We start from the raw sequence: 16,391 nt of genomic DNA, 5'->3' as shown, positions 1-16,391 counted from the left end.
TCAACTGACGGTTACCAGAAGGAAGGGGTGGGGAATGGATGAAACAGGCGATTTCGTCATATACATCTTTTTATGTATAAATATGTATGTGTATATGTATAAATATGTATGAGGAGTGCTCTTGTGATGAGCATCAGCTGTTGTATGGACGTGTTGAATGACTACATTGTACGCCTGAAACCAATATTGCACTATATGTTAACTAACTGGAATTTAAGTAAAAACTTAAAAAAGCAGAAAAAAAATAAAATCGCTCTCAGTTCTCTGCCTTGAAACTAATGTCCACACCCATATGTATGTTTGTGGAGTGCTGGTGGTAAGGTAAGTTCCTGGTAGTGTTTTCCTATTGATTCAGTGTCCTTTAAGATAAGTCCCTCAGCTGACAGTGGGTAGGCAGGGTCATGATTGGGAAAGGTGAGAAGGATCATTTGAGATTGTAGTTGTGACTAATGGGAACAAGTATTTGAGGTCTTCTTCTGAAGACAGGAATGTTTTGTCCAGTTGGTATTATTTTTGCCAGAAAATACATTTGGATTTTGGTCTGTTTGGGCAAGGTAGGGAATATGACAGGGAGAGAGGTGTAAAATGCTGTGGGTACTGAAAGGGAGTGATCACAGTGTTGGATTGCAAAAACCTAAGTGTACAAGAGGAGATGAAGAAAAGTAATGGGACTAGATTCAGTGGACTGTGGAATGATGGTTGGTTTAACAGCACCTATAGTTTAAAAGAAATGAATTAAAAAGATTGAAAAGTTGGAACTTTAAGGTCGGTGAATATGCTTTTTCCTGTTGTGATCTAGTGGCAGAGTTCTGGATGTTATTATAGAAGTTGGTTTCTCTGGTAGTGTGTAGACCAAGGCAGTTGGGGAAGAGTCCAAACACTGAACATTGCGGGTGTTGGAGAGGTAACTTCTGCTGTTGCTACAGTTCCTAAGAAAGATGGGGGTGGTTGGGGGTAAGGAAGCCTGTGCGTCTGGCGCTGAAATCATTATTAGAAATCCTGGAGTGAGAAGAGTGGGGCTCGATCAGGTGTTAATAGATAAATAGGTAGGTAATATGTAGGTAAATATGGTGAGAGAATGTTTTCCAGGTGGCATGAACAACACTCGTGTTGGTGTTTTTACTAAAGGGAGGGGAGATTACGATTGGGAGTTGTAATTGTGACTCCCAGCATCTGTGCTCCACTATGAGGAATGGGTATAAAGATTTGGATTCGCTAAGTTGGAGATACCACAGTGGTTTCTTGAGTAGGCAGCATGGTTTTAGTCAGGATGAAGAGGCAAGTGGAATGTTCACAAGTTGTTGAAGATGAAAAAACAACAGCACTGGATGCAGATTGCTAAGAGACTGGAATATAAATGTTACTATAGCAATTAGTTAGGCTGGGAAGAGGGGCCTTGTCAATGAAAGTGGGCATATGGATGTCGATAAAGATGTATATGACAAATTTTTTATCTTGACTTGGGTGGTGTTTGCTCTATGATAAATAATTCATTAAGCAATTCATTTCTTTTGTTTTCTGTTTTTGTGTTTCTTTTCTATTTAATTTTAATTTATTTTATTATTTTTATTATGTTATGTTAGTCACCATACAGTATGTCATCATCATTAGCCATCAGGGAAATTCAAATCAAAACAACATTGAGATACGGCCTTATATCAGTTAGAATGGCAAAAATTAATAAGGCAGGAAACAATAAATGTTGGAGAGGATGTGGAGAAAGGGGAACACTCTGACACTGTTGGTGGGAATGCATGCTGGTGCAGCCACTTTGGAAAACAGTGTGGAGGTTTCTCAAAAAATTAAAAATAGAGCTACCCTATGACCCAGCAATTGCACTACTGGGTATTTGCCCCAAAGATACAGATGTAGTGAAAAGAAGGGCCATATGTACCCCAAGGTTCATAGCAGCAGTGGCCACAGTCGCCAAACTGTGGAAAGAGCAGAGATGCCCTTCAACAGAAGAATGGATTAAGATGTGGTCCATATACACAATGAAATATTACTCAGCCATCAGAAACGTGTTTCTTTTTTAAACAACAAAACTCCCCCAAATGAGATAAATCCTTTAGAGTCTGAAAGGCAATAACCTAACATTATGAATATGTCAATAACTTTTTTATTTTTAATTATTTCCTATCCCTTACAACCCATATCCAATCTCCCCTAAAGTTTCTTGATTGTATAATCATATTCTGACTGTTTCTGCTTTCACTTCACTCTAGATCCAGTAAACAGGGGGCATAATTCTTCAGCCTCATTCTGTTGGTCTGAGCAAATCCTGAGGCCATCACAGATGCAAGGGACCAGGTAATAGATTGTCCTTCACGATGGGGGAATTGGCTTGTATGTGCGGTAGACTGAAGAGCTACTGGCTGCCGTTTGTGTAGATGGTCAGCTACACTTGACAAACTATCAGACTGACCAATATTCAAAAGCTTGACATATGCTATGCTGGCAAGGCTGTGAGAAAAAGTTGCTTCCATACATTGCTGGCAGGAACGAAAGTAGGATAGTCTCTAAGAAGGGAATCTTTCTGTGTACAATCCGAATGCGAATGCATTTACCCCTCAGGCAAGGTCATCTTACTTCTAGACATAGACTGTAAGATCTATCAAGAATTATCCAACTGAAGGGCGCCTGCATGGCTTGATAGGTTAAGCCTCTGCCTTTGGCTCAGGTCATGATCTCAGGGTCCTAGGATCGAGCCCCGCATTGGGCTCTCTGCTCAGTGGGGAGCCTGCTTCCCTCCCCGCTCTGTCTGCCTCTCTGCCTACTTGTGATCTCTCTCTCTCTCTGTCAAATAAATAAATAAAATCTTAAAAAAAAGAATTATCCCACTGAAGAAGAGAGAGAAAAAATAATATACAAAAGCAAACTCTCAGGTCTTGGTACAACAATGTCAAAATATATATTGTTGGGGTTTCAAAATGAAATGAAAGAATAGGACAGAAAAATGTTTTCTAAGAAATATTTGCTGACTATATCTAAATGAGGTAAATATAATGAGCTTGCTGAGATTCAAGAATCTTCCTGAACTTCAGAGACGATAAACACAAGGAAAGCTCTGCCTAGGCCCATCCAAATTGAGCTGAAAATTAAGATGAAGGGAAAAGTCTTGAATGCAGCCTAAGGAGTCAATTAAAGGCTATAGAAACTTGGCTAAGGTCATCAAGAAACACATGCCTTTACTAATTGTTAAGCTTGTACATTTATATACCCTTAGACAACAGAGTTCAACATCAGATTCATGACTGCAATTTGAAACTCATGAAAGTTTCACGTCATCCTTCTTACGAAGAATAAAACACTAAAAACTGAGACCGTCTTAATTGTGAGCATTTATACTACAATTTCAGCAAAAGAGGCATGCAGCAAGGCTGGCTTAGGTGGTAGAAAGTTTCTGTATCAGAGCATCTGTAGAGAAATGAGAGAAATGGAGCAGGAAGAGGTGAAGGGGGGTGGGCAATGGTTTTAGAGACCCAGCCCACCTGGGATGAGGGTGAGGCTGGTGGAGAGGCCCTGTCCCTGGGGCCCTGGTGTAGTGCTCCCTCAAGGGCTCTCATGACAGAGCATAAACAGCCCAATTGCTGTCCTCATGTCAGTTCCTGAAGACTCAATCTAAGGCTGTTGAGTGCATGTCTGTCTGGGAGTAGAAAGGCTCCTGGATCAAGGTAAGGACTGGGCTGGTGGTGTGTCCCAGACAGGCCAGAGGTGACAGGACTCTTGGAGGCTATTGATATATGTGGATGAAGAATGGAAAATCAGAGACGCCAATCTGGTTGGTCATGGCCAATGAGGAGAGGGAGTTCTGGGAAGGTGGGTACATGTGCTATCTGATGTTACTGACAGTTAGTAGATAAAGAGATGCCATCCAAAAAGTAACAGGTACCTTAGTAATTAGGCTGGGTATGAGATAACAGAAAGATACTGACTGAGACTGCAGACACATCTTGGCAAATATGAGAAGAGCCCTGGGAAGGATGGGGACCTGCGCTGGGCTTTAGAAAGTAGGGTGTGGGAGGAAGGGCTTTGAGGAGACAGCCAGGCTCTCTTGGGCAGATGTGAGAAGAAAGTGGGAGGGAGGGATGTCTGAGAGGGGATGTGGAGGATGAACATGTGTTAGAACAAGGTCATTCCAACAGAAGACCAGTTGAACAGGGAGCTCTCCATTCCCTGAGCTCCCTAGTTTTGGTCTTCGGCTGAATTACTAAAGATATTCCTGCTTCTCCCTTCCTGCAACCATCTGGCATCAGCAGCTTCTATGATCTTCCCTCACCTCAAGCCCCTGCCTGTGCGCATTGTGTCTTTGCTAGCCTTTGCCTTCACAGAGCTGCTACATTCTAGAGACAGTGCCCTCCTTCAAGGCCAGCTGGACTCCCTTGAGTACCTAACGGTAGAACTGTTTCTCCCATCACCTGGAGCTGATTTTCCTCCCCAGAAAGAAAAAAAGCAGAGGCACCAAGAGGGGGAGTCAGAGGGTGGAAGATACGATGTTAATGAGCATAAGCTATAACTCAGCTACTGAGATAGGTATTTTGGGATATTCTTCCTCAGAGGGAATAAACATTTGTCCCCAATTCTCCAAAGCTACCTGTATAAATTTGATTCATTCTCAAATCATAAGCCCCTAGGTTTGTGGGAGGGTCTCAGTTTTTCATATCACCAGTTTGTACTATGGTGCTTGAAAAATAGTTTCATGCTCAAAATACACTTGCCGAAGGACTAATGAATGAAAGTTTACTGGCAAACATATGATAAAATTTCTACCTTCAACAAAATATTCTAAATTTGATGCTGTTGCATGCCCAGCAAAAATGAGCTTTCTCCTTTCCAATTTCAGTAGTTTTTAGTTTCCTAAGGTGTGAACCCAAGGAATTCCTCCCTCACCTTGGGGTCACAGGCCCCCAATATTCTCTCATCTCTGTCAATGTTCTCTCTTAAAGGGCTTATGACTTTCTTTCTTTCTTTCACAATTTTTTTTATTGTGTTAGTCACCATACATCATTAGTTTTTGATGTGGTGTTCCAAGATTCATTGTTTACATATAACACCCAGTGCTCCATGCAATCTGTGCCCTCCTTAACATCCACCACCAGGCTCACCCAACCCCCCACCCACTTCCCCTCCAAAACTCTCAGTTTGTTTCTCAGAGTCCACAGTCTCTCACGCTTTGTCTCCCCCTCCAATTTCCCCCCTTCACTTTTCCTTTCCTTCTCCTAGTATCTTCCATGTTATTCCTTATGTTCAACATATGAGTGAAACCATATGATAATTGTCTTTCTTTGCTTGACTTACTTCCCTTAAGATAATCCCCTCCAGTTCCATCCATGTTAATAGAAACTGGTGGGTATTCATCCTTTCTGATGGCTGAGTAATATTCCATTGTATATATGGACCATATCTTCTTTATCCATTCATCTGTTGAAGGGCATCCCAGCGCTTTCCATAGTTTGGCCTTTGTGGACATTGCTGCTATAAACATTGGGGTATATGGACTCATGACTTTCTTCTTATGGGTAAGCAAATTATGTGATAGATTCTGAAATTTCAAATCTCATTTCTATCCATACTTGGTTTGTGACATTTGGCGATTCACATTCACTGGGTGTCATTTATTCTTAGTGTGAAATGGGAAAAATACCCAATTCCTGGAGTGGATCTTCAGTATCTAAATACAAAAAAATATGAAGGACTACAAAGTGTTTACTATAATCTCTGGCATAAATAGATGTATAACAAATACTGGATTAATTTCTCTGTGACTGTATAATATTCTATTCCTAGAATACCACTAGCCATTTAGAATCCTGTCTCTTCAGCCAATTACTATTCCAATAAATGTCCACAAGTAACCTTCTAAAGTAGCGTAATTGTTCTAAATTATTGGCTTCAAGACATCTACTGGCTGCCCCCTGTGTAAAGGATGGATGGAGTCTATGTATGAAGTGTGATTAAGACTGTTCACCATCAGGAAAAATCTGCCTGTTCAGCCCCTCCCCTGCCCCCTTTCAGCGTTTTCTGTGCATCAGCTACCCTGGGCTGGAAATGTTTCAAGAATGCAAACCTTTTTCATGGTGATTCCCCCTTTTCCTTCTTTACCTTATGTTAAATGACTCAATCTCAAAGTCAAGAATCATCTTGTAATTGCCTTCAGCCCCTCCGCCCCCACCGCCCTGTCTCCTTCCTACATTCATAACCACCTGCTTGTAGGGAAAGAACATACAACAATAGTTTTGGTTATTGGAAACATGTATCCTTTAATTAGAGTGTCACTCATTGAAGGCAGAGAATATATTCTATTCACCATTGTATGTGTCTTATTATTTGCATGTTCCATGAAGACAGAGTTTAAGATATGCCCAAGTCTCCTAGTGTCTTCACGAAGAATATTACAAGAAATCTGTGTTTTCTCCTGTCTGTGGGCATAGGAGGTGAGGTTCTGAAAGATCTCCCCAGGCATGACTTCTTTAAACCACACTGCTGTTAGCCACAGAGTCTTCTGTCTGTTGGGCATCCCTGGACTTGAAGACCAGCACATATGGATTTCGATCCCCTTCATCATTTCCTGTGTCATTGCCCTGCTTGGGAATGGCCTGCTCATCTGCATTATTATCATAAAGAGCAGCCTCCATGAACCCATGTACCTCTTCCTCTGCATGCTGGCTGGAGCAGACCTCGTGCTCTCCACCTGCATAGTACCCCAGGCCTTGGCCATCTTCTGGTTCCATGCTGGGGAGATCTCTCTGGATCAATGCATCACTCAGGTTTTTTTCTACTCTTCCACCTTCATCTCTGAGTCAGGGATCCTGCTGATGATGGCGTTTGACCACTACATTGCCATATGCTACCCCCTGAGATACACCACTATTTTTACAGGTGCACTGATTGGGAAAGTCGGTATGATCATCTTCCTCAGAAGTTATGGTACAATTTTCCCCATAATATTTCTTCTGAAAAGATTGACTTTCTGCCAAAATAATATTATTCCACACACCTTTTGTGAACACATTGGTTTGGCCAAATATGCTTGTAATGACATTTGAGTGAACATCTGGTATGGACTTTTTGTCATCATATCGACAGTGGTCTTAGATGTACTGTTAATATTTGTTTCTTATGTGCTGGCTCTCCATGCTGTCTTCCACATGCCTTCCCGAGATGCTCGCAACAAAACTCTCAACACGTGTGGCTCCCATGTCTGCATCATCATCCTCTTTTATGGGCCTGCGATCTCCACAAGTCTTATTCAGCGGTTTGGATGCCACATTCCACCTCATATCCACATCTTATTGGCTAATGTCTGCATTCTGGTTCCACCTATGCTGAATCCCATCATTTATGGGATTAAGACCAAGCAAATCCGGGAGCAGGTGTCTTACATATTTTTTCTAAAGTAGAAATAACCTTGGCAGAAGAACAGCATTTTTAGCATCTCTAGCTATCAGTGAAAGTGTAGTGAAATTGGTGCATGGTGTGGGTCAACTGAAACAGTAGGAAAAACTTAGTAAATTTAATTTATGGAGTAAATTTATCAGGGAGTTTGCAGGAGTCATATTTTCTATTGGCCAAATAACCTCAGAGAGTTTTGTCATGTCTGGCTGGGCCAACTACTGTCTGCAAAGAACTCAAGATGGCATGAATTTTTTTTTCCTGAAGTTTGTCCTTTTAAACAATAGCCTGATTATTAGAAATGCATCAATAAGAGCAGTGCTCTATCCTGGGAATTTGCTCAACTATTCCTCATGGAGTTTTGCAATTTCTGAGACATCTTATGATATCTGGGCAATCACATACAAACCTTCATTCCTTTATGTCCCTCATTTCGGTTAAATGACATTCTTAGAATCAGGGATTCCTAGGCTTCACAGTTATTTCTTTTATAATTTATATCCTGCCATCACATGTGGTTGTTATAGAGGAATGTAAATGAATTACATGTTTCATATTTTATAGAATAATATTTGAGGAGCTGGAGGCTGATCACTCTTATACTGGGTAAAGACTCCTGTGGTTTCTGAGGGGTGGGATGTGGCTGGGGAGATGCTGAGGAAGGGGATGCCCCAAATCTTAGTATCAGGCCATGTTTTTCTTCCTCACTGGGGCATTCAAGGCCTTTGATGACCTTATTCCTGACCTTCTTTATAGCAACACTGCCCGTGTCACTTTCCAAGAGGCCCAAGTGTCAGATGCACCAGGCCATTAATGCCTCACCTTTCCCAGACCATGCCACTCTCTTCATGCCCCTGTTCTGCCTTGGGATAACCTCCATCGGCTTGTGGAAAAGCCTGTTCCTCCTTCCACACCCACTTCTCATCTGGTCTCCTCTGTGACACGCTCTTTAACCACAGCTCCTTTCCGGTGTGGTCTCTAGTTGGTAGATCCTCTCTGAGAGAAATAACTTATTTGCCATATCTCTCTCTCTTGTGTATATATGTATACATATTACTGATCATACTGCACCTAAGATTCTGTAACCTATTTTTCTTACTCAGTGACACATTACTGGCATTGGTCATTTGAAAATATATAGATCTCTACAATACATTTCTACATATACATTGTATTCATTACACAGTTTTACCATAGTGATTTTTCAAGCTGGCTTTTTCTGAGACATTTTTCTATGGCTTTGATTGTTTCTTTACAAGTTCATGGCTCAATTTTACTTGTTTCCTAAGTGTACAAGCCCACTTTTTTTCCAAATCAATTATTTTTAGGGGTCGTATTTAATATAAGGTATGGAATAAGACAATGTAAGACAACTGGAAAATAACAAAAATATAAAGAATAACTCTAATCAGGTGAAAATTACTGATATCTTTTTTGGTGTAATGCCCTCTCTTCTTTTCTCCATGTGTATATATTGATATGAAAATTTGTACAGAATCTTGAAATCTTAGCTTTTACTATATATGATAAATTTAATCATTAAAATTTAAAATGATTATAATTTCTAATGTTTGCATAAAATTCCATAGTAATATTTTCAATATAGCTTTTCTCTATGTTAATAGTATAAATAAGCCTGCTAAGAACATCTTTGTCATAAAGTTCTCTGAGTTTTCAACTTCTAGTTTAATGATAGATTCCTAGAATTTGAACCCCAGATTTACAAAAATAATTTTTTTATTCAGTGTTTTATTAGTTTCAGGTATACAATGTGTGATTCAGCAATTCTACACATTACTCAGTGCTCATCATGATAAGTGTCCTCCTAATCCCCATCACTTATTGCACCAATCTCCCACCTCCCCTCTGGGAACCACTTGTTTGTTCTCTATATTTAAGAGTTTGTCTTTTTGTTTCTCTCTTTTTTTGGTTTGTTTTGTTTCTTAAATTCCACATATGAGTATTTGCCTTTCATTGTATGGTATTTGTCTTTTTTTGATGGACTTATTTCACTTAGTGTTATACCCTCTAGACCCATCTATGTTGTTGCAAATGGCAAGATATCCTTCTTTCTCATGGGTGAATAATATCCCAATGTGTATATATTTACCACATCTTTGTCCATTCATTGGATAAAGGTTGTTCCCATGTCTTGGCTACTGTGAATAATGCCGCAATAAACACAGGAGTGCATATATCTCTTTGACATCCTGTTTTCATTTCTTTTTTTTTAATTTATTTTTTAACATATAATGTATTAATTGTTTCAGGGGTACAGGTCTGTGAATCATCAGTCTTATGCAATTCACAGCATTCACCATAGTACATACCCTCCCCAATGTCCATCATCCAGCCACCCTATCTCTCCCCACACCCCAGCAACCCTCAGTTGTTTCCTGAGACTAAGAGTCTCTTATGGTTTGTCTCCCTCCCTGGTCCTGTCTCCTTTCATTTTTCCTCCTTGCTCCCCATGACCCCCCGCCCTGCCTCTCAAATTCCTTATATCAGAGATCATATGATAATTGTCTTTCTCTGACTGACTTATTTCACTTAGCATAATACCCTCTAGTTCTATCCACATTGTTGCAAATGGCCAGACTTTGTTTTTTTGATAGCTGCATAGTATTCCACTATCACATCCTCTTTATCTGTTCATCTGTTGATGGACATCTAGACTCTTTGCATAGTTTGGCTATTGTGGACATTGCTGCTATAAACATTCAGGTGCACGTGCCCCTTCAGATCACTACATTTGTAGCTCTAGGGTAAATACCCAGTAATGCAATTGCTGGGTGGTAAGGTAGCTCTACTTTCAACTTTTTGAGGAACCTCCATGCTGTTTTCCAGAGTGGCTGCATCAGCTTGCATTCCCACCAACAGTGTAAGAGGGTTCCCCTTTCTCCACATCCTTGCTGACACCTATTGTTTCCTGACTTGTTAGTTTTAGCCATTCTAACTGGTGTGAGGTGGTATGTCACTGTGGTTTTGATCTGTATTTCCCTGATACCGAGTGATGTTGAGCACTTCTTCATGTCTATTGGCCATTTGGATGTCTTCTTGGCAGAAATGTCTATTCATGTCCTCTGCCCATTTCTTGATTGGATTATTTGTTCTTTGGGTGTTGAGTTTGATAAGTGTTTTCTAGATTTTGGTTACTAGCCCTTTATCTGATATGTCATTTGCAATGATCTTATCCCATTCTGTCTGTTGTCTTTTGGTTTTGTTGACTGTTTCCTTTGCTGTGCAAGAGCTTTTGATCTTGATGAAGTCCCAATGGCTCATTTTTGCCCTTGCTTCGCTTGCCTTTGGCGATGTTTCTAGGAAGAAGTTGCTGTGGCTGAGGTCGAAGAGGTTGCTGCCTGTGTTCTCCTCAAGGATTTGGATGGATCAATGTCTCACATTGAGGTCTTTCATCCACTTTGAGTCTATTTTTGTGTGTGGTGTAAGGAAATGGTCCAATTTCATTCTTCTGCATGTGGCTGTCCTATTTTCCCAACAACATTTGTTAAAAGACTGTCTTTTTTCCATTGGACATTCTTTCCTCTTCGTCAAAGATGAGTTGACCAGAGTTGAGGGTCTATTTCTGGGTTCTCTAGTCTGTTCCATTGATCTATGTGTCTGTTTTTGTGCTGGTACCGTACTGTCTTAATGATTACAGCTTTTTAATAGAACTTGAAGTCTGGAATTGTGATGCTGCCAACTTTGGTTTTCTTTTTCTTTCCTTTTTTAAAATTTAATTTTATTTTTTTCAGTGTTCCAAAATTCATTGTTTGTGCACCACACCCAGTGCTCCATGCAACACGTGCCCTCCATCATACTCACTACCATCCTGGTGGCTTTCTTTTTCAATATTCCTTTGGCTATTCAGGGTCTTTTCTGGTTTCATATAAATTTTAGGATTATTTGTTCCATTTCTTTGAAAAAAGTTGATGGTATTTTGATAGGGATTGCATTAAATGTGTGGATTGCTCTAGGTAGCATAGACATTTTCATAATATTTATTCTTCCAATCCATGAGCATGGAACATTTTTCTATTTCTTTGTGTCTTCCTCAATTTCTTTCATGAGTACTTTACAGTTTTCTGAGTATAGATCCTTTGCCTCTTTGGTTAGATTTATTCCTAGGTATCTTATAATTTTGGGTGCAATTGTAAATGGGATTGACTCCTCAATTTCTCTTTCTTCTGTCTTGTTATTGGTGTTTAGAAATGCAACTGATTTCTGTGCATTGATTTTATATCCTGACACTTTACTGAGTTCCTGTATGAGTTCTAGCAGTTTTGGAGTGGAGTCTTTTGGGTTTTCCATATAAAGTATCATATCATTTGCAAAGAGTGAGAGTTTGACTTCTTTGCCAATTGGGATGCCTTTTATTTCTTTTTGTCGTCTGATTGACAAGGCTAGGACTTCTAGTACTATGTTGAATAGCAGTGGTGATAATGGACATCCCTGCCGTGTCCTTATGGGAAAAGCTCTCAGTTTTTCCCCATTGAGAATGATATTTGCGGTGGGTTTTTCATTGATGGCTTTGATGATATTGAGGTATGTACCCTCTATCCCTACACTCTGAGTTTTGATTCTGTTTTCATTTCTTTTTGGTGTACACCCAGAAATGGAATTGCTGGATCACACAGTAGATCTATTTTTAGTTTTTTGAGATACCTCCTTATTGTTTTCCATAGAGGCTGAACAAATTAACATTCCTACCAGTAGTGTACAAGCTCCCTTTTCTCCACATCCTCACCAGCACTTGTTATCTCTTGTCTTCTTGATGATAACCGCTCTAACAGGTATGAGGTGGTATCTCACTGTGGTTTTGATTTGCATTTCCCTGACAGTTAATGATTTGGGGCATCTTCTCATGAACTTGTTAGCCATTTGGATGTCTTCTTTCAAAAGTGTCTAGTTCTTCTCCTCATTTCTCAATTGGATTGTTGTTGTTTTTGTTGTTATTGAGTTGTATTTCTTCATATATTTTGGATATTAACCCCTTTTCTGATAAATGGCTTGCAAAACTTGTCTCTCATTCTGCAGGTTGCCTTTTCATTTTGCAAACTGCTTCTTTTGTTGTGCAGAAGCTTTTATGACTGATATAACCACATTTGTTAGTTTCTTTCTTTTGTTGTTTGTGCTTTTGGTGACATATTCAGAAAATCATTGTCAAGACCAATGTCAAGGAGCTTCTTCCCCTTTCCTTCTAGGAGTTTTACAGTATCACGTCATATGTTTGAGTCTTCAATCCATTTTGAATTAATTTTTGTGAGTGGTTTAAGATAGTGATTTAACTTCATAGTTTGCATGTTTTTACCCAGTTTACATTTGAAGTAACAGACATTTTCCTTAGTTAAGAATTTATTAAAGTGATAATGAACATTTTTTCATGTGTCTGATAGCCATTTGTATGTCTTCATTGGAGAAGTGTCTGTTCATATCTTCTGCCCATATTTTATCATTTTTAAAATTTATTTTCAGCATAACAGTATTCATTGTTTTTGTACCACACCCAGTGCTCCATGCAATCCGTGCCCTCTCTAATACCCACCACCTGGTTCCCCCAACCTCCCACCCCCGCACCTCTTCAAACCCTTCAGATTGTTTTTCAGAGTCCATAGTCTCTCATCGTTCACCTCCCCTTCCAATTTCCCCCAACTCCCTTCTCCTAACTCCCCATGTCCTCCATGCTATTTGTTATGCTCCACAAATAAGTGAAACCATATGATAATTGACTCTCTCTGCTTCACTTATTTCACTCAGCATAATCTCTTCCAGTCCCATCCATGTTGCTACAAAAGTTGGGTATTCATCCTTTCTGATGGAGGCATAATACTCCATAGTGTATATGGACCACATCTTCCTTATCCATTCATCCGTTGAAGGGCATCTTGATTCTTTCCACAGTTTGGCAACCGTGGCCATTGCTGCTATAAACATTGGGGTTCAGATGGCCCTTCTTTTCACTCCATCGGTATCTTTAGGGTAAATACCCAGTAGTGAAATTGCAGGGTCATAGGGAAGTTCTATTTTTAATTTCCTGAGGAATCTCCACACTGTTCTCCAAAGAGGCTGCACCAACTTGCATTCCCACCAACAGTGTAAGAGGGTTCCCCTTTCTCCACATCCCCTCCAACACATGTTGTTTCCTGTCTTGCTAATTTTGACCATTCTAACTGGTGTAAGGTGGTATCTCAATGTGGTTTTAATTTGAATCTCCCTGATGGCTAGTGATGATGATCATTTTTTCATGTGTCTGATAGCCATTTGTATGTCTTCATTGGAGAAGTGTCTGTTCATATCTTCTGCCCATTTTTTTGATATGATTATCTGTTTTGTGTGTGTTGAGTTTGAGGAGTTCTTTATAGATCCTGGATATCCACCTTTTGTCTGTACTGTCATTTGCAAATATCTTCTCCCATTCCGTGGGTTGCCTCTTTGTTTTGTTGACTGTTTGCTTTGCTGTGCAGAAGCTTTTGATCTTGATGAAGTCCCAAAAGTTCATCTTCACTTTTGTTTCCTTTGCCTTTGGAGACATATCTTGAAAGAAGTTGCTGTGGCTGATATCAAAGAGGTTACTGCCTATGTTATCCTCTAGAATTCTGATGGATTCCTGTCTCACGTTGAGGTCTTTTATCCATTTTGAGTTTATCTTTGTGTACAGTGTAAGAGAATGGTCGAGTTTCATTCTTCTACATATAGATGTCCAGTTTTCCCAGCACCATTTATTGAAGAGACTGTCTTTTTCCCACAGTATATTTTTTCCTGTTTTGTCGAAGGTTATTTGACCATAGAGTTGAGGGTCCATATCTGGGCTCTCTACTCTGCTCCACTGGTCTGTGTGTCTGTTTTTATGCCAGTAGCATGCTGTCTTGGTGATCAAGCTTTGTAGTAAAGCTTGAAATCAGGTAATGTGATGCCTCCAGTTTTGTTTTTCTTTTTCAATATTTCCTTAGCAATTCGGGGTCTCTTCTGATTCCATACAAATTTTTGGATTATCTGCTCCAGCTCTTGAAAAATACTAGTGGAATTTTTATCGGAATGGCATTAAAAATATAGATTGCTCTAGGCAGTATAGACATTTTAACAATGTTTATTCTTCCGATCCAAGAGCATAGCATGGTCTTCCATCTTCTTCAATTTCTTTCATGAGTGTTCTGTAGTTCCTCGAGTACAGATCCTTTAACTCTTCAGTTAGGTTTATTCCCAGGTATCTTATGGTTCTTGGTGCTATAGTAAATGGAATAGATTCTCTAATTTCCCTTTCTATATTTTCATTGTTAGTGTATAAGAAAGAAACTGGTTTCTGTACATTGACTTTGTATCCTGCCACATTACTGAATTGCTGTATGAGTTCTAGTAGTTTGGGGGTGAAGTCTTTTGGGTTTTCTATATAAAGTATCATGCCATCTGCGAAGAGAGAGAGTTTGACTTCTTCATTGTCAATTTGGATACCTTTTATTTCTCTTTGTTGTCTGACTGCTGTTGCTAGGACTCCTAATACTATGTTGAACAAGAGTGGTGAGAGTGGGCATCCTTGTCGTGTTCCTGATCTCAACGGGAAGGCTGTGAGCTTTTTCCCATTGAGGATGATATTTGCTGTGGGTTTTTCATAGAATGATTTTCTCCAATGAAGACATACAAATGGCTATCTGACACATGAAAAAATGTTCATCATCACTAGCCATCAGGGAGATTCAAATTAAAACCACATTGAGATACCACCTTACACCAGTTAGAATAGCCAAAATTAGCAAGACAGGAAACAACGTGTGTTGGAGAGGATGTGGAGAAAGGGGAACCCTCTTACACTGTTGGTGGGAGCCAGTTGGTGCAGCCACTTTGGAGAACAGTGTGGAGATTCCTTAAGAGATTAAAAATAGAGCTTCCCCATGACCCTGCAATTGCACTACTGAGTATTTACCCCAAAGATACAGATGTAATGAAAAGAAGGGCCATCTGTACCCCAATGTTTATAGCAGCAATGGCCACGGTCGCCAAACTGTGGAAAGAACCAAGATGCCCTTCAACGGATGAATGGATAAGGAAGATGTGGTCCACATACACTATGGAGTATTATGCCTCCATCAGAAAGGATGACTACCCAACTTTTGTAGCAACATGGACGAGACTGGAAGAGATTATGCTGAGTGAAATAAGTGAAGCAGAGAGAGTCAATTATCATATGGTTCACTTATTTGCGGAGCATAACAAATAACATGGGGGACATGGGGAGATGGAGAGGAGAAGGGAGTTGAGGGAAATTGGAAGGGGAGAGAAACCATGAGAGACTATGGACTCTGAAAAACAACCTGAGGGTTTTGAAGGGGCAGGGGTTGGGAGGTTGGGGGAGCCAGGTGGTGAGTATTATAGAGGGCACGTATTGCATGGAGCACTGGGTGTGGTGCAAAAACAATGAATTCTGTTATGCTGAAAAGAAATAAAAAAAAGAATTTATTAAAGTAATCTACAGATTTAATGCAATCTCCATCAAAATTCCAATGGTGTTTTTCACCATTGGAACAAAAAATCCTAAAATATGTATGGAACTGGAAAAGACCCTGAATAGCCAAAAAAATCTTGAGAAATAATAAAGGTAGAAGCATCACACTCTCTGATTTCAAACTTGATCAAAGCTATAGTAATCAAAATAGTGGCATTTCCATGAAAGCAGAGACATTGATGAATGAAGGAGAATTGACAGCCCAGAAACACTCCCTCCCCCCCTATATGGTCATTAATTCATGGTAGAGAAGCCAAGAATATACAATGGGGGAAAAGACAGTCTTTTCAATAAATGGTGTTGGGAAAACTGGACAGCCACATGCAAATGAATGAAACTGAATTACTCTGTTATACCATATGCAAAAACTAACTCAAAGTGGATTAAAGACTTGAATATAAGACATGAAGCCATAAAATTCCTAGAAGAAAACAGCAGGTAAGCTCCTTGACATTAGTCTTGGCAATGATTTTCAATATTTGACACCAGAAGCAAAAGCCACAAA

General features: G+C 39.8%; 1 protein-coding gene across 1 annotated transcript; it reads left to right on the top strand.

The window, feature by feature from the left end:
* The first annotated feature begins 6,461 nt into the window (after nucleotides 1–6,461).
* Nucleotides 6,462–7,400, top strand: LOC111159333 (olfactory receptor 52B4-like). The gene is given in 1 exon segment (XM_022521733.1): nucleotides 6,462–7,400. A coding segment is annotated over 1 exon segment (939 nt).
* The last annotated feature ends 8,991 nt before the right edge of the window (nucleotides 7,401–16,391 follow it).

Source organism: Enhydra lutris, unplaced genomic scaffold (genome assembly GCF_002288905.1).
Source record: "Enhydra lutris kenyoni isolate GAN:26980312 unplaced genomic scaffold, ASM228890v2 scaffoldscaffold68, whole genome shotgun sequence".
In the NCBI taxonomy this organism is placed as follows: domain Eukaryota; kingdom Metazoa; phylum Chordata; class Mammalia; order Carnivora; family Mustelidae; genus Enhydra; species Enhydra lutris.
Note: the sequence above shows the minus strand (reverse complement) of the source record. Positions and strands in the feature narration are given on the sequence as shown.